The 21,567-nt window shown below is 37.6% G+C and overlaps 3 protein-coding genes and 1 long non-coding RNA gene across 7 annotated transcripts in view; 3 read left to right on the forward strand and 1 right to left on the reverse strand.

Moving 5' to 3' along the window:
• LOC130591284 (uncharacterized) overlaps window positions 1-20,600 on the reverse strand; it is a 35,973-nt gene extending 15,373 nt beyond the window's left edge. The window contains exons 1-6 of one of the 3 annotated variants that reach the window (XR_008969097.1): window positions 20,369-20,600; window positions 19,502-19,665; window positions 19,160-19,242; window positions 17,118-17,202; window positions 2,915-5,380; window positions 594-2,653 (exon numbers count right to left, since the gene is read on the reverse strand). This is a non-coding gene — a long non-coding RNA (uncharacterized LOC130591284). Of the gene's footprint in view, window positions 1-593; window positions 2,654-2,914; window positions 5,381-17,117; window positions 17,203-19,159; window positions 19,243-19,501; window positions 19,666-20,368 lie in introns of those variants that run through there. The other 2 variants (XR_008969099.1, XR_008969098.1) reach the window with 2 other exon arrangements.
• Window positions 1,785-21,077, forward strand: LOC104905445 (cytochrome P450 76AD1). 2 transcript variants are annotated; one of them, XM_010693994.4, is made up of 3 exons: window positions 1,785-2,642; window positions 8,475-9,076; window positions 20,867-21,077. In XM_010693994.4, exons 1-3 carry the CDS (start codon window positions 1,785-1,787, stop codon window positions 20,928-20,930), a joined length of 1,524 nt encoding a protein of 507 aa, XP_010692296.2. In that variant the 3' UTR covers window positions 20,931-21,077. The 2 variants fall into 2 exon arrangements, with proteins under 2 accessions (XP_010692296.2, XP_057250330.1); XM_057394347.1 differs by having other exon boundaries at window positions 20,883-21,030.
• LOC125491559 (inactive cytochrome P450 76AD1-like) lies at window positions 9,085-11,536 on the forward strand. The gene has a single exon (XM_019252148.3). The coding sequence runs from the start codon at window positions 9,862-9,864 to the stop codon at window positions 10,756-10,758; it is 897 nt and encodes a 298-aa protein (XP_019107693.2). The 5' UTR covers window positions 9,085-9,861; the 3' UTR covers window positions 10,759-11,536.
• On the forward strand, window positions 20,969-21,472 carry LOC125492209 (cytochrome P450 76AD1-like). Its single transcript, XM_048634217.1, has one exon. The coding sequence runs from the start codon at window positions 20,969-20,971 to the stop codon at window positions 21,470-21,472; it is 504 nt and encodes a 167-aa protein (XP_048490174.1).
• The last annotated feature ends 95 nt before the right edge of the window (window positions 21,473-21,567 follow it).

Consider the following 21,567-nt stretch of genomic DNA (forward strand, 5'->3'; position numbering starts at 1 on the left):
TCAGTACTGATATTTAATACTTTTTGTCTACTGCTGCCCATGTTCTCTGGCCAGCTGTCTATTCAGGCCGTTATTTTGTTTGATCCAAGAATGATTCTAGGACACCTGTCATTCTAGAAATGGAGTCTGTAATCATAGGCAGCAGTGTATTAATAGAGCACAGAATGCTTGTAAGAGATTCATTTAGAAATGAGAGAATGAAAAGAGTAGTAAAGAAACTCTTCTGCTAGGCATAACTCACTTTCATTGTTTTCAAATAATACACATATTCATTTGACCTGGCGTGTACAGAGAGTTATGCATACTAAGGCATATGGTATAACAAACATTAGGCATAAAATGAGAATTGTTTCGCCACATTACTACATATGCATTATTGTTTTTTTAATGATTTTGTCTCTACCTTAACTTGTATGGTCTTTTTGATCTAGCATTTGGACACTTAGGAGTAGGGGACAAATGTAAGGGAATCCCTACCCCCAAGCAGTTGGGAAAATTGATCTTATAACCTTAAGATTACGATACGAATCTCCGACCAACAATAACAAACAAGCTAAGTTTGATACGCCTTAATGATCAAAGAGAAATATAAATAGTGTGAAAAATTAATATTGCACCATAAAAGTAGGTTTGATAAATGTCTAACATTTAGATATATCTAACACAAGTTTTTGTGTAATAAATATCACAAATTATTACAATAGGCGGTCTAATTTTAACATAAAATTAAACGAACCCAAAACTGAATTTTTCTAACAAGTTCATTCCACTTCACTCTAACCCAACACTATCCTAGTCATCCATTATCTTCTCCTTCCTTTTTTTTTCTTGATTATCGAACTACAACAGATAATTTTCAAAAAACTAACTCGGTAGTGTTACAGAATGGATTAAACTAGTGACTAAATGAATTAAACTAGTCACTAAATTGATTAAAAAATGTCATTACTAAATAAATTAAACTAATCACAAAATAGATTAATCTAGTCGTGCCTAATCTTTTGCTAAAATTAGATGGTATCTTACAAGACCAATGTTTGTGTATATCATTAATATTGTTTGTCTATGTAAAAATATTATTTGTGTTTCATATAACAAATAAGAGAAAAACAACACAAATAATATATTTAAGTACACAAATAATATTTATCATATACAAACACAATATTTATTACACAAAAATTTATATCTAACACATCTACCTGTAAGATTATCATCCTAGATTTGGAAGGACTAAAAAGATTTGTTGTCCCACCCAAAATGAAAAAAAATTACATAATACTCCCTCCGTCTTTTTTTATTTGCTACATTTTGCCATTTAGGGGTGTTTCAATTTATTTGCTACATTTGCAAACATTTCCATATATAGTACATAGGTCCTACACTTTATTTACAAATTTGCCATCACTCCCTTCTTGATTTTGTAAATGTTTCCATATATAATACATAGGTCCCACAATTTACCTATTTGCTTTTTTGTTAATTCCATTTATGTCAATGGTCCCCACTCCCTCCTTGGTCTTTGTGAAAAAGTGCTTGTAGCAAATAAAAAAAGACGGAGGGAGTAATGACACACACTAAGTCAACTAACCAAACATATGGTCATGAATCACGAGGCTCCATCTCCTTATCTCCACCAACCATTTGTCATCTCCTTCTAATAAAACAAAGGAAACGGGCTATTTACCTTTCATTAGGGCACATTAAAATCCTGTAAATTACTCACATACATAACCAAATTAAAGTTGCCGCCGTACTGATTTCCAAAGGTCCTACATCTATCAATGGAGTATTACACCATAACGCTATTATTCATCATCTTCACAATATCAATATTCGGTACAAAAATTTTGAGCAAGTCCAAACTTCCTCCAGGACCAACACCATGGCCTATCATAGGCAACATATTTAAGCTCGGCGACAAGCCTCATCGTTCTGTCGCCGAGCTCGCAAAAATCTATGGTCCTATAATGTCTCTTAAGTTAGGAAGCATCACTACGATAGTGATATCATCACCAGAAGTAGCCCGAGAAATGTTCCTTAAACATGACTTGGACTTTTCAGGTAGAGCTAATACAGATGCTCTAAGAGCAGCTAACCATGACCAACTATCGATGGTTTTTCTTCCTGTTGGGCCTAAATGGCGAAACCTTAGGAAGATTGCAACCGTCCAATTATTCACCGGAAAACGGCTCGATGCTAGCCAGATTATACGGCAGAAGAAGGTTGATGAGTTAATTGAGTATGCACGACACTGTAGTGAACGTGGCTTACCATTAAATATTGGTAAGGCCGCGTTTACTACCACGTTAAATTTATTGTCGAGCACATTTTTTTCAATGGATTTGGCTAGCCATGTTTCTTCAGATTCACAAGAGTTTAAGGATCTTGTTTGGCAAATGATGGTAGAAGGAGCGAGGCCTAATGTTTCAGATTTTTTCCCGATAGTCAAGGAGTTTGATTTGCAAGGAGTGTTGAGAAGGGCTACGTATTGCGCTAACAAGATGTTAGGAATATTTGAGGAAATTATTGAAGGAAGGTTGAGAAATCCAAAGGATACCAAAGATGATGTCTTAGATACTCTACTCAAGCTTGTTGAAGATAAAGAATTGAGCCTTGATGAAGTCAAACATTTGCTCTTCGTAAGTACTCCCTCTGTATTTTTTTATCTTCCCTACTTTGACTTTGTACGTTTACCAATGCACTTATTGTATATTAAATATCTTTCATTACATATTAGTAAAAATTATAATGATTGAATATTAATAAAGTACTCATTGAGACGAATCAAACAAAACTCCACATGACTATATTTTTTCCTATATATTGAGAAAAATCTAAAAGATTCTCTCTAATTGTGAATAGTGTCAAGATTCTAAGTGAGAAAGATCAAAAAATACGGAGGGAGTAATACTCAATCACACTTTTCAGTTCATTAAATTTTGGTGTTTATATTAATATGCTTGATGATTAAATTCGTATGCTGAATGTCTAAGATACAAAGTGTTTTCGTAGAAGAAGAGATACTTTCTCCGTTCCAATTAAATGCAACAGTTTCTATTTAAAATTAAATGCAACAATTTTCTTTTTCTATTTTTAGTATGATTTTTACTCCTAAAATTACCAAAATATCGTTATTAAAAAACTAAAATACATATTATACTACCAAATCAAATAAATTACAAACCTAATAAAGATTAATCAACCTAAACATCAACCCCTTTTCTCTTCAATACTGTTAGGAAATAGGGTGTTGTAGTTTGATTAATGCGGAACAGAAAATCAATGAAATAATAAAGGTGAGAAAATTATCAAGATAAACAAACAAAGAACACAAGGATTTACGTGGTTCAGTCAAATTTGACCTACGTCCACCGGTGGGGGATTAGAGTTTCTTCACTATGATGGAGAAAACCAGAGAGAAGAATACAAGGAGTCCTAAATTCTATAGGCTAAAAGTGTTTCATAAGTTGTGTCAATAATAATGAACACCGGGAAGCCCTTTTATAATCATAAGGAACCCCGTACAAACCCTAAAAGATAACTCAAAAACGAAAAAGTACTGAAAATAAAATGCGTGTACCGCAAAAACCAACGCTCCGCCCGACCGGGTCGGGCGAAGACGAAACAATTTCGTCAGTTTTTCGTAAAACAGTCATAACTTTCTCATTTCTCAGCGGAATTGGGCATATGACCTATCGTTGGAAAGCTCTTGGAACAAGCTATCACCTCCAATTTGAATCACATCAAAACCATTTATAGATTGAGAGATATGTGCATTCAAAGTTAGCCTTATGTCATTCACAAAATTTCAAGTCATAAATAACAAATACCACCTTCACTCCACCCGCCACCACCATGTCTCTCTCCTCCATGCTCCCATCTCCATGACTACATCCTTTGACCGTCTTTCTCTCTCCTCCATCTTCTATCACCATCTTTCTCTCCTCAACCACCACCATCATCATCACCAATCTCGCTGGCGTCCTTCCTCCGCCACCATCAATCACCATCATCATCTCTCTTCGATATCCTCCCCCACCAGCCCAAAACCAACGACAACTTCGTTCCAACCAAAATCACCTTCGGTGCACCGCTGTCACCTTCGCTCTAGCCCAAAACTACCCTGCCATCGTCATTTCCCAGTCACCGATGGACTTGTGTGCCACCCATCGGGGTTCCAAAACGCACCCCCGTGCTCTCGCACTTATTCTCGCTGCTCTCTTTCCCCTTTCGTTTCTCTCTCTTGCATTCTGCTCCGGTATTGCTGCCCATGTTGGAGTTCCACCGAGGACCTGCGACCCGTCACCACCCTACTTCCTGCTGCTCTGCCTTGCACCTTCCCCTCGTTGAGTCGTTTTCTTCGTGAAATTAGCGGCATGTTAGCATGTATGTTTATGGTTTTGATGGTGGTGGTGGTAGGATGTGGCTGCAGTGGTGGTTAGGTGGTGGTGGGGGCAGCAAGAAGGTGGTGGTAATGGCAGCAAGAGTGGTGGTCATGGTAGTAGAGTGGTTGTGGTGGTGGTCATGGCAGCAAGAGTGGTGGAATGGTGATCGTGGTAACAGCCTGGTTATGGTGGTGGTGATGGCAGTTTGAGTGGTGGTGTCAAGTAATGACAATGGCGGTGATGGCCTACTTCCCCTCTCCACTTAAACCTAATCACATGCCCTCACCTTTTCTTAATCTCGCCTTAGGTTTTGACTAGGAGAATGTGTCATTCAAATTGTTGCATTTAATTTGGAATGGAGGAAGTATAATGTTGTTTTTGGCTCGTCTATAATTAGACCGTATTTATTATTAAAAAAAAAGATGTTTTCAACAATGGTTATGGTAATGAAACACTATGCACATAGAAGTATGTGTGTTTTCATAAACTTTCATTATTATATAGCGACACTATATATAAGTAAATATTAATGGGTAATGAGAGTTAAACATGATTAATATATGAGGTGAACAAGCAATATTGTGATTTTCTTTTTTTTAGGTTTAGATATGAGCACATTCATCATACACTCAGGTCTGTTGTATATATGGTGCACCCAATATTGATTTTTGCCTATTGCTAATTTGAAGCTCTTCCTTTTGTATCCATTTTGCTCATTTAAATAGCCTTGAGTGTAAAGCTGTTAAAAATGACTAATCTGATAACCCGACCTGAACCTGTGATGACTTGCAATTGACTTGCACCTAAAATTTTGATAAAACAGGTCACCTGTAACCTTATTGTACTCGACCTGATAATAACTGATACATGATCTTGACTCAATTCTCCATAACCTGAACCTGAATCGATACCCGTCAAAAAAAGACCGATAACTGAATTGATCTGACATAACAATGATTTCAATTCGATTCGAAACCTGACGTGATTAGGACCTGAAATCGATTATAACTCGAATTATATAGTGTATGGTTTATAAATGATGTATTTTTTGCATGATATAGTATATTTCTAAATGATATAATGAGTTTTTGAATGAGATAGTGGACTTATGCATGATATAATAGATTTCTGAATGATATATATAGTGAATTGATAAGAAATTATATGTGCTTTTGATATTAGTGCACACTAATATTCGGATCCACACAAGTCACATTGATAGATTTTTCATGTTTAAGGCCACGTGGATAAATCTCTATTATATAAGCCAAGGGAGGAGGTGTGGTGTCCTCTTTTGAAGTGACTAAAATACCCTTAATGATCTAATTAATGGAATGAAAAAAATTACAAAGCAAATCATTTATAAATTCTCATTCCAACTTGTCATTTAAAACAAGTTTAAAATGGTATATGCATCAAATACTTCAATCAAAAATTAAATGGACAAAATATTTATACCTTATAAAAAAAGATGGCATACATAACGTGCACATGAAAAGTTTGAACATTCACTACCTTTGATACTCTTTAATTCAGTTAAACCAACTCATTATTTTTGTTCTTTCTGTTCAATATTCATTCACAAAAAATTAATGTTAACAATCACTCACAACCTTTTTATTTTTTTACATTAGCGAATTAATATATCTAAATTCATCTAACTTTTGAATTTTTCACATTTAAGTTTAATCATAAATAAAGTACGGATGGAGTATCTAATAAACTAACATATTTTGAAATTAACGCACGCATCGCCTGTATATGAAGGCTAGTCTATTAAAAAGGAAAGGCATCTTACCCAAGAACTCACAAGTTAAATGAGTAACTTATTTTTTTCGGTTTTTTCACCATATACCCCTGACAAATTTTTTTTTGCACCGTATACCCTTTCAACTTTCCAAATTCATCATATACCCCTCACATTTCGAAAAATACATCAACTTACCCTTTTGACTAACGGTGTTAGACTTCCGTTAGTCATTAACCCCTAATCCCCTCTAACCCTAATTAACTAACCTAAATTGAACCCTAACCCTAACCCCCACTGCCACATCACCCTACCCCTTACCCCCACTGCCACATCACCCCTTCACCTTACCCCCACTGCCACATCACCCCCTCACCTTACCCCCACTGCCACATCACCCCCTCACCACCACCCCTCCCCACTCCCCAGCAACACCCCTCCCCAATCCCCAGCAACACCCCTCCCCACTCCCCTGACCCCACCCTCACCCCACCGGATTTTCGCACCTGACCCTACCCCCACCCTGACCGAATTTTCGCACCAACCCCACCCCACCGGATTTTCACACCTGACTCCTACCCCCACCCTGACCGGATTTTCGCCGACCCACCCCACCAGATTCTCTGCTCTGAAACCGTTGCACAACCCCCACACCACCCTCGCAGCACCCCTAAAATTATCGCACCACCCTCGCACCACTCCTAAAAGCCTCGCACCTCCCCTAAAAATCCTTGCACCTCCCCTAAAAATCCTCACAACACCCCGAAAACCCTTCGCACCACCCCGAAAACCTCGCACCATCATCGTACCTCCCTGAAAAACGTCGCACTATCCCTGATAAAAGCCATATTTCAGCCCGAAAGCAATTTTGCAAGGAGAGGAGGGGGTCGGACTACAGTGTGGGGTAACTAAAGGGGTGGGTGGGAGTAGGACTACAATGGTGGGACTGAAGTGGGGGGTGGGAGTGGGAGTGGGACTGTAGTGGGGGGATGGGGGTGGGACTGCTGCAGGGTGTCGGAAGGTAGAGGGGGTTGCGGTGTTGTGGGCGGCGAAAGGGGGAGAGCGCGGCGCTGCGGGTGGCGGAGGGGGGGGTTCGGGTGGTGGGAGGGGGACTGCAGTGGTGGGGGTAGGGGTAGGGGTGGGAGTGGGAGTGGGGGATAGGGTTAGGGTTAGGGTATTAGGGATAGAGTATTAGGGTTAAGGTTAGGTTTAGGGTTAGATTTAGGTTAGTTAAGTAGGATTAGAGGGTGATAAGGGGTTAATGACTAACGGAGTTTAACGCCGTTAGTCATTAAGGGTAACTGGATGTATTTTTTCAAAAGTGAGGGGTATATGGTGAATTTCAAAAGTCGAAAGGGTATATGGTGCAAAAAAATAATTGTCAGGGGTATATGGTGAAAAAACCGTATTTTTTTTGACGGGACAAGCTAAAGTTTCTTTCACTATCCAATTAATTGCAAAATTATTGGACTGGTCGTCTGGTCCACCATTGATATGTATGTCGCTCTCGCCCATAGTTATTAGTTAGGCCCTAACATTAATTGCATGTGAGGCAATCGTGTTTGGTATATCATAAAAGAAAGATTCACAATGATCTTCACCGATACGCAGGATCGCATAGATTGTCGCACTATCATTGCTTGTTAGAGTATAGTTTTGGAAATTGTTCCAATCAAAAACGCAAAAAAAAAATTACAGTTAGTTTATTTTTGGAAATCCAGAAATTTGGAATTGGAATTGACCCAATTCCAACCATGTTTGGGAATGAGCATTTCATTTCTAAATGTGGAATTGGGCCAAATGACATGTTTGGGAAATCCAGAAATTTGGAATTGGAATTGACCCAATTCCAACCAAATTCCAACCACTATAATAATAGCCCAATTTTAAGAATTCTGAAATTCCATGTGCAAGGGTGTAATTTGCAAATTCTAAACCCTAACTATTTTCTACTTTTCTCTTCAAGTGTTCAACATATTCCTAACTTTCTCTCTCCTCAATTATAAACCCTAACTTTCTCTCCTCCATTAACGAATCTCTTAGCTTTCTTTTCCTCCATTAACGAATCTCTAGCTTCTAACTATTTGATCTTCTCTCTGTAAATTCTATGGTAAGTCAAACAATGGAGATGGATTTGAAATCCTAAATTTGAAATTCTTAAGTTTACCAAACAATGAATTTGATTTTAAATTCCATGATTTGAGAATACAAATTTCAAATGAATCATTTCAAATGAAATGCTCATTCCCAAACACTACCTTATTGAAATTTAAGTACACCCATCTTAGAATAAACATAAAATATATGGTTTCTAAATATTGTATCTTGGTGTATTTTAGGATTTATTTGCTGCAGGAACTGATACAACCGCTAGCACGTTGGAATGGGCAATGACAGAATTATTACGTAACCCAGACAAGATGGCAAAAGCTCAAAACGAACTAGATGAAGTTTTTGGCAAAGGGGTAATCATTCAAGAAACAAATATCTCAAAGCTAACTTATATTCAAGCAATCGTAAAGGAAACTTATAGATTGCATCCAGCTGCTCCATTTTTAATACCCTACAAGGCTGAAAAGAATGTGGAATTATGCGACTACTTCGTGCCCAAAAATACACAATTATGGGTAAATGTATGGTCAATTGGTCGCGATCCACGTGTATGGCCAAATCCGCTTATGTTTTCACCTGAAAGGTTTATTGGGAGAGATACCGATGTAAAAGGTCGCGATTTTGAGCTTATACCTTTTGGAGCAGGGAGAAGGATATGTCCGGGCATACCGTTGGCGTATAGGATGTTGCATCTAATGTTGGCTACTCTTCTTCATTCTTTCAATTGGAAATATCATGATGGAGAAAATTCAAAAGATATAGATGTAGAAGAAAAGTTTGGTATTACACTGCAAAAAGCTCAACCACTTCAAGCAATTCCTCTTGCCAGGTAACTTCATCATATTCGCTAGCTACTGCTAAGGAATTTAATTTGCTGTGTTTAGTTTCCATATAAGAACACTCTCTACAATCTACATGTACTATAGATACAAATATCAAGGGTATTTAATTAGTAGAAACATATACTTGTTGGAGATACAAATATCAAGGGTATTTGATCAACTCTATTTTTATTTTTTTTATAAGTGTATTTGATCAACATTTTACAGTATTTGTTACATCGATATTTGTTACATTATATTATTAATCCTATGAAAAAAGCCGGAAAATAACTCATCAGTTGAAATATTGCTTCATGATATATAGGATCAATCATGGTCCATGGATCAATAGTAAATAGCTTATTTACCTTGGAATAAATTAGTGGAGTTTGATGTTTAGTGGGTAATTAGTAGGCCACACTTTCCACAATTAGAAAGTAGTTAGCATTTTTTGAAGGGATTATCTTATTTTTAGTTAAGTTTGTTTTTGTTAATTTGAGATGTTAAGTATGCTATGTTTCATATGTTAAAGGCCTTTTTTTAGTTAAGTTTGATATGTTTAGTGGGTAATTTAGTACGCCACAATTTTCCACCATTAGAAAGTAGTAAGCCTTTTTTTGGAAGGGATATCTTATTATTAGTAAATTTGTTTTGCTAATGCCTATGTAATGGCTCCCAGATTGTAGTTCAGTTGTGGCAATATAAAGTGTTTTAGAGTTCTCTTCCATTTTTCATAAAAAAGAATTCTCCTCTTATATCTTTTAATTAAGTTCGACATAGAAAACGTGTTCTCATGGAATTTTATACTTTTTCACTAATTTTCCTCCCCATTGTCTTCACAATCATCTTCTTGTCAAACTTGTTAAGCAAATCCAAACTACCTCCGGGACCAAAACCATGGCCTATCATAGGCAACATCCACATGCTCGGTGAAAAGCCTCATCATACTCTCACCGAGTTTGCAAAAACATACGGCCCCATTATGTCTCTCAAACTCGGAAGCATCACTACAATTGTAATCTCATCCCCAGAAATAGCCAAAGAAATGTTCGTTAAACATGATTTAGCCATTTCTAGTAGGAGTGTCCCAGATGGTGCGCGGGCAAGAGACCATGACAGACTCTCCATGGTTTGGCTCCCAGTTTCCGCCAAATGGCGGGAACTTCGAAAGATTGCAACTATGCAATTGTTCTCGAATCAACAACTCAATATTGGTCAGGCTTTGCGGCAGAAGAAGCTAGAAGAGCTAGTAGACTATGCACGAAAGTGTTGTGAAAATGGTGTACCTATGGATATTGGTAAGGCCGCGTTTACTACCACATTAAATTTATTGTCTAGCACATTTTTCTCCAAGGATTTGGCTAGCCATGATTCTTCAAGTTCACAAGAGTTTAAGGATATTGCTTCAAATATCATGGAAGAGGGTGCAAAGCCTAATTTGTCGGATTTTTTTCCGATTGTAAAGAGCTTGGATTTGCAGGGAATACTCAAAAGGAGTACGGGTTACGTGACTCAATTGATGGAATTATTCGAAAGGATTATTGATGAAAGGTCAACAGATGAGAAGGATGACGTCTTAGGCACTCTACTCAAACTTGCTAAGGATGATAAATTAAGCCTCGAAGAAGTCAAACATATGCTCGTGGTAAGTAAATTCAACTTTCAAGTAAATTTTGCAATTGAAGTATGATAAAGAAAGGATTAATTTCGACCCAATTGGGCTCGAAATACACTCGAGCTAGGGCAATTGAGCAAAAAATGGGCAGTAAGGACATGACTCTTCGACCCAAAATATGTTGCCTCCGTATTTTTTTAGTTGCACCATTTGCTTTGTGCCACTATTCATCAACTAACTTTGTTAAACTATCTCGCATCGTTATATAAGAAGGAATATAGTCAAGAGGGATCTTGTTAGATTCGTCTCAATGCGGAAATTTCAAATATCAAATTTTATAATTTTTACTTACACCCAATAAGAGATATCAACATTAAAAGAAGTGTCTCGACAAATGTGAAAAAACAAATGTAAAAAAATATAAAGGTGGTATGTTTTAGCTTAAATTAGCCTAAAAAGCCCTAAGCTTGGACACAAATATTTTGCCAAAGACAAGCAGCTTTTTATTGGTAAGAGGTCACTCATCCCGCTTTATTTTGGTTAGCTTTATGAGGCAATAAGAGTAGCTTAATGGCAAACACCCTCACCTCTCAAGTCCGAGACCCCCGTCGAGTCCTCATCCTAGCAAGGAGAAAGAAAGGCATAATGAATCCCTAACTGTGAGTGAGCAGTCGCCAACTAGATTTACATTGAGGAAAAATTGCAGGTTGCTGATTTATCATCCCTCAGGGTAGTAGTGTTTATATCTGATGATTAATTCGAAATTTCAGATCGAAGAAAATACGACTCAAATAGGATATCCAAGTTTTAGGATCAGACAGGTCGGATATATGAGAAATTAAAAAAAATAAAATTTTCAAAGAACAGTTCAAAAATAAGTTTCAGATCACTGGATAAGTTCAGATATTTAGTCATGGAATCGGATATTTGACTGGATATATTAAATCTGCATGCTTCAGAAATTTATTTTGAACCGAAAATTTCGATATAAGAAATATTTAAGCACCAAAAGTATGAAATCTATCCAATTTACCGAATCACATCGACCACGTCAGGTAATATATGTACACCCTTACAGGTTACGGCCTTACCGGGGTAAACAGAAAGGAGCCATAATGTTAGGTCTTGAAATTCTTGTGCGTAAAAGGAAAAAAAAAAAAAAAAAAAAAAGATTACGGGTTAAAAGAAAATATAGATACATATTTCTTTTGGGCTTGGTTAGAGGTGGGCATAGGTCGGGCCAGCACGCGGCACGAGCTCGCTCTAGGCCCAGCTCCCGTTGTCCGCTATGTGGGCCGTCGGTCTGTCACAATCAAGAAATTTTATTTCAAGCCCGCACCGGCACGAGCCCGCCTAAATGGCATGTGGGTCGAACGCCCTTTTCCTTTGTTTTTTAGCCTAAGATTGTCAAAACTTAAAAAAAAAAAAACATAAAACACAGACCAAGCCCGCAGGAGGCACAAGACCAACCTGCAACCCATGGGCCCGGGCCAGGCCGTGGACAAAAGCTGAAAATTTTAACCCGACACGGCCCGCCACTCATAGGCTTGGACCCGGCCGTCATTTCCTCGAGCCCGTGAGCAGGCCCAACTCGGCCCATTCCCATGCCCAAGTCTTGGCTTGGTATTCAGAAGTTGAAAATGATCCACCATATGACCATATTCATTGAGAAAAGTAAAAGTATTATATTTTATTTTTTTTTTTATTTTTTTTTTGGACATCGGGAAAACGTACAAGAACATAAACAAAACAAAGTTAAACAACTACAGGGTGGCCATTGGTATATGTCCTAGGCGTACATGATTGGCCAGATCATGTGCCCTCTGCACCTGTTGCCGATTAGCTTTTATAATCCGACACCATTGGAGTTGTTGTCCCAGGAGTCGAATGTCGTTGAGAGTCCAGGCAATTGAAATAGGTTGGGTGGCTTTATGAAGTAAACTCCGGACCAGGACTTCGGAGTCCGTGTAGATCAAGTTTGACAATACACGAGCTTGAGCCCAAAGCAAGGCCTCCACAAAGCCCGTGCTTCAGCCACCAGGGCTGACTCAGCATAAATGCATCTACCTTCCCCCTCCCTGGCATTAGTACTGACGTTATCAATAACCCAGGCAATACCGGCCAAAGGAGAAGACTTCTTCCAGGAGCCATCTACTTGTATCTGTAACTGTGGTACCCTGCAAAAGGATATCCCAGAATGTGCGAAAAGAAACCCTGGAGGACCAGGTTCCTCATGCAAGAACCTAAGCTGAGGAAGAGGAGTAGCCAGAAAGGTAAAGTGTTGCTGGATACCTTTGTCCTGAAGTGCACGGATTAGAGCCAGATCAGGTATTGTGCCATTGAAAACCTTTTGATTCCGACCCTGCCAAATAGCCCATAAAATAGCCACAAACAAAGGAAGACGATGGCCATTGTATCCATCCTGCTGGTAGAAATAGTGTATCCATGCAATGAGCCAGTCTTTAAAGCTCACAAGGGGAGTTACATTGGAAATAATACTCAGTTGGCTAGTTTGCCATGCTAACGTGGCAAGATGACAAAAGCGGAAAAGGTGTTGGCATGTTTCTGGTTCCAAATTACAGCTTGGACAACCATCTGAACTAGCCAGACCACGGGACGAAAGGTTAGCTGTTGTTGCTAATCCGTTATGGAACAATTTCCAGAGGAAAAGTTTTCATTTTGGCATGATTCGCAATCCCCATAAAATCCGAAAGAACTCCGAATTGAGAGGGGGGTTCATGTTGTAGATATCGGTATGTCGAGAGAGGAAATAATACCCAGATTTGGTAGTACATTGGCCCGAAATAGTGAAAGGCCAAATAGAAAGGTCATCTTGGTTTGTGAGTCGCGGAACTTCAATAGCACGTATATCACGAACTGTGCTAAAATGAAAAAGTGAATGAAGCCGGGAACCATTCCATCCTTGTTGGTGAGGCAACAGAAGGGAAGCAATGGAGACAGTAGCAGTAGTGTGAAGAGAGACATTATCCCGAAAGAGGGGAATCCTCCCATGAACCCAGCGCTCCTTGCCAGCAAGTAATCTGGACTTGGATCCAATTTTCCAAACATAATTTGGCAAGAGCACCTTCTCAGCTTGAATTAAACCGCGCACACCCCAAGAACATTGACTCCGCATAGGACGCAATGTAGTTATCGATGAGCCAGGGCGCAGAGTTTGATCAGCAAAAACTTTACTGATGAGGCCATTGGAATTCCTATGAATACGCCATACTTTCTTAATCAGAAGGGAACGATTGTGCACCGCAATACTACGTAAGCCGAGTCCACCAGCACCTTTTGGCAAATGCAAGAGTTCCTTGCTTTTCCAAGCAATTCCTTTACCTGAGCAATTAGACCAGAAGAATCGTGCTAGCATCGCATCCAACTTATTGGTGATGGTTGTGGGAATTAAGAAGACGGAGAGGATGTGAGCTATGGAAGCAATGAGGACTGAATTAATGAGAATCAATTTCCCAGCTTGCGAAATTGGTGAATGATTCCATGTGGTTATACGCTGAGAAATTTTATCAAGTAAAAAGGTGAAGTGCTGAGTTTTCTTCCCTTGGATATCCACAGGAGTACCAAGATATGTGCCCAGAGACTCTTTGGCATTCAGTTGCAGGATACGTTTGTATTCCTGTCCCATGTTCTCGGAAACATTTGGGCTAAATTTAACAAATGACTTTCGTAAACTAAGCATTTGCCCAGAAATATGGCAGAATCGAGCAAGGAGATTGGACAGGTTCGTACAAGAAGTAGTCGACACTTTAAAGAAAAGAAGAGCATCGTCAGCAAAAAACAGATGGGATATAGAAGGAGAGTACCTGTGAGCTCGAAATCCATCGAATAGTCGAATATCCGTAGCCATATTATCATGCGAGAAAATATCCATACAGAACAAGAAAGATAGGGGATAGTGGGTCACCCTGACGGAGCCACAATGGGAAGGAAAGGACTCTGTAACCTGTCCATTAACCAGGATGCGATATGTCATGTAGATATACATTGACTAATCAACTGTATCCACTGTGCAGGGAATCCATAGGCCTGAAGAACCTTTAAGAGAAACCTCCAGTTAACCCGGTCATATGCCTTATTCATGTCAATTTTGAGAGCCGCTAGATGAACATTACCGCTTCGATGTTTATTAAGAACATGGGTTAGCTCATGACTATCAAAATGTTGTCATCCATATGCCTTCCTGGTATGAATGCACTCTGATATTCCGTGATAAGATCAGATAGCAGTGGCCGTAAGCGATTGACCAGGCACTTCGAAACACATTTGTAAATGGTATTACATAAACTAATTGGCCGAAATTGTGTCACATCCTCAGGATTCTGTCCTTTAGGCAACAAAACAATCAGCGTCTGGTTCCATTCATGAAGTATGAAGCCTGTTGTAAGAAGTGATTAACAGCTTGAAACTTCCGAGGGCAACCCAGTGATGTTTGAAAAACTCGGCCGTTGAGCCATCCATCCCAGGAGATTTGCCCTGACCAATACCAAACATGGCCTCATGCACTTCAGCCTTAGAGAAGGGTCGAATGAGCTGTTGTTGTTGAGAAAGAGAAAGATGAGGTAAATTTAAGTCGCGAAGTACTAAATCAATGGCCTCATCTTGGACCTGGTCAGAGGCAGTAGACACCTGAGACGGCCCATATGCCACCTTGAAATGATGTAAAATAGTATTCACTATGGTAGGACCATCCTCAGTCCATTGGTCATCTGCTATTCGTAGTAGATAGATATGTGCTGCTCGTTGTTTTTGTCGCATCTTATTATAGAAAAACTTAGTTGGGAGGTCTCCTAGTTGAACGAACTTGTCTTTAGATCGTTGCGACCAATAAGAGTGTGCTAAAGCATACTTATCCAACTCCTGCTGTCGTTGAAGCATAAAGGCGTTACCTTGAGGAAGAGAGGAAATATCAGTTACATTGGCCGTTAACTTTGTAGAAAGCTCTTGCCAATCAATCCCCCATACAACTTTATGGTCCAAACACCATCGCCTGATCTGAGTGCGAAAGATGGATAGACGTTTCGTAAACCGGTACATTGTTGACCCGGCTATAGGAATGCGCCATACAGATGAAATAATGTGAGGTAAATCATGGTGTATGAGGCACCAATTTTCAAACTGATATGGCCTACGATGGACTTGGGGTGGTGGCTCTGTCTGGTAAAAGATAGCTGCATGATCCGAATGTAGAATAGGAAAGTTTTTAACATAACCAAGTGGATATCTGTCATTCCAATTTGGGGACGCATATACTCGATCGAGCCGTTCCATGATTAAATCCAAACCATCCCTGTTATTTGTCCAAGTGAACCGAGGGCCAATAAAGGGAACATCTTGTAGTTGTAAAGTATGCTTCCAATTGGTAATTTCTTCCCATCCCCTAATCATAGTAGCCCCGCCCAACTTATCCCCATAATGGTCAAGTTGATTTATATCACCAATAATGACAAAGTCAGGATACAGTTCTAACAAGTGTAACAGTTGATCCCATAATAAAGGACGATAGTCTTGGCACGATTCTCCGTACAAGAACAAAACGTACCATATCATTCCATTATTTGCTGATATCTTACAAAACAGGAAATTACACATGGAGTTAAGTACGTTAACAGCAAAAGGTGTCCAAGAAACCACAACCAACCCACCACTAGACCCTATTGCATCTACCCCAACTACAGTATGTGGATTAGTAGTTCGTAGCACAGACTGTACATGTGCAACTGAACATTTTGTTTCTTGCAAAAACAAAAACATGGGCTTAACCGTGGCAACCAACCAGCGTATGTACGGAATTATCGGGGAGTCGCTGTTATTCAAACCCCGACAATTTAACGAAAGGATATTCATGGAAGTAGAGGTGACTGGTCTGGGTCAGTCACTACCCTAGTTGAGGCATCGGAACCCTGAACCAATAAAGAGAAATGTACATCCATGTGATCTTCATTGGAGCCGACACGATTACCACGCTGGCGTTTGAAAATCCATTTCCCAGCCGGCCTAGGTATTATATTTTAGACGACAAGGAAAAACGTTCTTAATTTTTTCACTAATAGATACTACTATAATTTATAATATGCAATTCCATTTGTTTTCTCTTTATTGTGTTTAAAAATGTCCATACAGGTTATAAATGATTTAATTCCATGAAAGATACAACTCTAGAGATCCATAATTTATTCATACCAATTACATGATAAAATTTCAAAGAATACAAATTCATGCTCATCTACTTCACATAGTTACACATCCCATAGATCATGCAACTTCAAACAATTTCCCTAAACATGAAATTCTACGGATAATTCTCCTAATATGATTCTAAGTTCCAAAAATTGTACTTAAAAAATGATAAATCTAGACATGCTACTAATCATGTACCTTGATAACAATTTCTTAAGCTTAGTACAAGTACATACCTTGATAGAATGATAGTACTTTCAAAATGTCATCAGAAGGTACTGATTAGTAATTAACAGTTAGCACCTCTTATGAACTCCGGACCTAAAACAATGAAAATAAGTATAATTAATATTTATTCACTTCTCTTTTCAAAAAGAAAATATTTATTCGCTTTTAATTATAGTTACTTCCTACAGTTTTTTTACTTGCAACACTTCTTTTTCATCAACTCCAATGCAAAAACTGGGTAGGGGAGAGGTAGAGAGGAAAAAAGAGAGGGTTCCATGTGATTGGAGAGAGATAGAGAGAAAGGAAAAGGAAAACCAAAAGTAGAAAGTGTTGAAGTAATTAATTATTTCCCTTTTAGAAAAGTGTTGCAAGTAAAAAAAAAACGCAGGAAATACAATTCAAAACCAGAATAAATAAACTTATTTAAAAATATTGATTTGAGCTCCAAAACTTCACTTAAACATATAATCCCTTCTAAACCCTTTTACTAGCAATTGTTCTAAAACTAATGTACCTTGGAAACTAGTCATAAGTTCATTTTTTTTTCAGAGTTTCTGACTAAATATTTAAAGCTGGAAGATTTTCTAACCATAAAACTCTAATTAAACTTCATAAAAACATAAAACTGTAAACTACATGATCATATATACTTTATACTACTATGTGTTTTAGTTTGATGGAAAACTATTAAGCTAAGAAGGGAAATCCCCTTAATAAAAAGCTAAGAGGAGAAAATGAAGATGTTGGGAATAACATAATAGAGCAACATAGTTTTCCTTCAAATTTGGAGGAAAATATGTAGAACGAAATTTAAAACTCTTTTCCACCTTAGTTTCATTTTTAAATCCCTTGTCCAACCAACCAACTAGGAAAATGGACAATAGTTTTACAGGAGAAGATCTTCCTCCAAAACAAACAAAGCCTCAAAGGGCTTAAATACACCTCGCCTAATTAGAACTAGGTTTACTTAATAAAATTGGTCCGGAAAACTATTTGCTCAATACTCCCTCCGTTTCAAAATATAAGACACGTACGATGTTCGAGGTCGAACTTTGACCGTTAATTACTCTTATTAAAAAATTAATGTTATTATAATATTTTTCATGATAAATACAACAGTATAATTTTTATAATTTTTATTAATCATATTATGAGAGATATTTGTGGTCAAAGCAAATTTTCGTAAAGCGTGAATGCCTTATATTTTGAAACGGAGGGAATAGTATATAATTATGCTTAATCCATTATACTAAATGTGAGTGACCTACTTATGAGCCCACATTAACATAAAAACTATTTGTATGTAAATAATTTGTTCATATAATTTCATAATAAATTTCTTTAAATACTGATTTTTTAAAATCAATCAATAAATTAAGTGATCTTTGAATTCATCAAATAAGTATTTGAATAATATAATCATTTATATTGATGAAATAATTAAATATAAGCTCTAAGAATATGGAGTACAACACCAAGCCACTTCTAAGAAATGCCTATGCTTCCTTCTTATACATCCAACTTGTTGAGGAACTCCAACAGTACTCCTTTGATGAATTATTCCTTTAAGGAAAGACATTAGTCGTGAATATAATCTGTAACATTATCAGACCCTGTTACTTGACTCTAATTGAAATATGTTTCTGGTTAAGTAAAGAAGTTGGCAATAGTTCTATAAACTTTCATTTTGTTTTCAAGAAGAAAATGTCCAAGTAATTCTAGTATGGTCACAAGGATAGTGGGGAAATAGGAAGCACCAAGAGTTTTTGTTTTGTAAAGACCTCAAAGGTCTATAGCCTTACTGTTGCTTCCAGGAAAGCGACTTTTGTGGTGTTTAGCCAAAACACATATCTCACAACTATAGTCATCCTAATGATCACATTTACAAACATCTTGTGCTTCATTCCGGATAATGACACATATCCGTACTTAATCAGGATCAATTGCAGTAGAAATATGGCAATGACAGGTTTAGAGGTAACAGTATTTGTGGATCTAGTAAGAACATGCTCAGAACAGAAAATAGGAACAACTAGAATTTTTGAATCACCTGTGGTTAGATAGTAAACACCTCCGGCCTTTGCTTCCAACAGCAAGAATATGCTTACTGCTTAGTGGAAGGAAGTAAGGAACCTAAAATGTCCATTCATTAGGTGCACATGTTATGTTCAAACGTTGGTAAAAATAGCACAATTCAGAGAACAATTGATGAGAAATCATAATATCACCCATTTCAATGACATAGTTGGAACTTCCATGAGGTAAACATATTACAATGACCTTTTTCAATTTTATTTCGCTGTGAAATAAATTATAATCATGGTCATGTGATCAGTTGCTCCTGAATCAATGATCCAAGAATCAGGTTCAATTGGATGTTTAGGAAATTTACCTGCACATAACTTCTTGCATTAGGTCCAGCAGCAGCAAAATCAACGGGAGTATCATCAAGCTCAGTGATCACATTCGCAACCATTTACTTCAAGAACCACAACCAAAAGAACCAAAAGAACCAAAAGAACTAGCTCTAGAATTGTTCTTCTTTCTTCAGGATACCTAGAACAATAATCATTCAGTGATCACACTCGCAACCATTTACTTCTAGAATCACAATATCCACCAGAACCAAAAGCACTAGCTCTAGAATTGTTCTTCTTTTCAGGATACCTAGACCAATAATAACATTGTTTTCTATCCACATTCTCCTTTTTTCAGTCTCGATTCACAAAATTCGTAGACTGAGACCTTTGTGCAGCAAGAGCATCGACTTCGTGAAAAGACTAATTAGTACCACTAACTTCCTTGTGTTTTTTAATTTTCCAAGCAAAGGATCCATAGCCAAAAATTACTTATAGCATTATCAAAGCCAATGTTTAAACCAAGGAGAAATTGCATCAATTTTACCTCATATTCATAATCAAAGTCTTTTCAGAAAGATACAGCTACATTGAAGCATAAAACCACATTGCGAACTGAAAACTGGAAAAATTATACAATTAATCCCAAAATTGCTTCATTTTTCCATAATAGACTATCATTAACAAATTCTCCTGTCGCAAGTTATCAATTTAATCACAACGCGTCCATCTACGAAAATATTTGTCAGTTTCATCAGTAAAACCTAGTTTGCGATCAAAGCTCTTTTCACATTTCGACGACATCTAATGAAACTATTGCTATTCAAATTCACAGGAACTAATTTGCGTATAATTTGATAGAAACTAAAAACGAAGTAGGGATCAATGTAAGCATTACTTACACTATGAGAATTTCCAATAAATTGAATTCGCAATGTTTCCTTCCATTACGCTAACTTTCACAAGCTTCAAATTGAGTGAAATCTTCAAGAGAATCGACTTAAATCTTCTATTTAGTATATACTCCTCCATTTAGAGATAATTGCACCATTTCTATTTTGTGCATTATTAGATTGTCTTTGATGATTTATATTTTAGGAAACATATGGTCACGTGGGTGGGGTCTTATTAGATTTGTCTCGATATAAATTTTTTCAATATAAACTTCTTTTTATAATTTTTACTTATTGATAATCAAATATATTAATGATTAAAATCATACATCGGCATACGTAAAAGTTAGGAATGGTGCAACTATTTCTAAACGTATTTTTGAAACCCTAAAACTTTTAATCTTTTCAGCAATGCTTTTCACCAACTGAGGGCATATTTTCTATCTATTTTGTATGAAGTAAAAAATATATTGATTCTCATTTAGATATTACATGCTTTGTGTTTAGGATTTGTTTGTTGCAGGTACAGATACAACCTCTAATTCATTGGAATGGGCTATGGCACTATTAATACGACATCCAGAAAAAATCGCAAAGGCTCAATCTGAAATGGACGAAGTACTAGGCAAAGATGGAAAAATGCAAGAATCAGATATCGCAAAATTACCATACGTACAATCAATATTGAAAGAAGTAATGAGACTTTACCCACCAGCTCCGTTTCTAATACCTCATAAAGCCGAACAGGATGTGCCATTAGGCGGCTATTTGGTGCCCAAGAACTCAACTATATGGGTCAACGTATACTCAATTGGTCATGATCCTAGAGTATGGCAAGATCCAGAAATATTTTCACCAGAAAGATTTCTCGAAACAAACGTTGATTTTAAAGGACAAGATTTCGAACTTTTACCCTTTGGATCGGGGAGAAGAATATGCCCTGGAATACCACTAGCCCATAGAATGGTGCAAATGATGTTGGGCGTTCTTCTTCATTCATTCAATTGGAAGTATGCTCATGGGACGAATCCAAAAGACATAGATATGGAAGAAAAGTTTGGAATTGCATTGCAAAAAGCTGAGCCACTTCAAGCTATTCCACTTCCTAGGTGATTGGGTGCCAATTTGCCTACACTTCACCAGATTCAAGGCACTCGATCTTACATATAGATCTAGAAAGTTTAATTTATGTGGTACCTTATACTTGT

Source organism: Beta vulgaris, chromosome 1 (assembly GCF_026745355.1).
Source record: "Beta vulgaris subsp. vulgaris cultivar EL10 chromosome 1, EL10.2, whole genome shotgun sequence".
Classification (NCBI taxonomy): domain Eukaryota; kingdom Viridiplantae; phylum Streptophyta; class Magnoliopsida; order Caryophyllales; family Amaranthaceae; genus Beta; species Beta vulgaris.

Bases quoted from the DNA above. Each gene is read 5' to 3' on its own strand.
- LOC104905445 (XM_010693994.4), top strand. From the start codon at position 1,785: ATGGAGTATTACACCATAACGCTATTATTCATCATCTTCACAATATCA. The intron at 2,643-8,474 runs GTAAGTACTCCC...GGTGTATTTTAG, and splicing joins AAGTCAAACATTTGCTCTTC to GATTTATTTGCTGCAGGAAC. The intron at 9,077-20,866 runs GTAACTTCATCA...CTTTGTGTTTAG, and splicing joins CAAGCAATTCCTCTTGCCAG to GATTTGTTTGTTGCAGGTAC.
- LOC125491559 (XM_019252148.3), top strand. From the start codon at position 9,862: ATGGAATTTTATACTTTTTCACTAATTTTCCTCCCCATTGTCTTCACA.
- LOC125492209 (XM_048634217.1), top strand. From the start codon at position 20,969: ATGGACGAAGTACTAGGCAAAGATGGAAAAATGCAAGAATCAGATATC.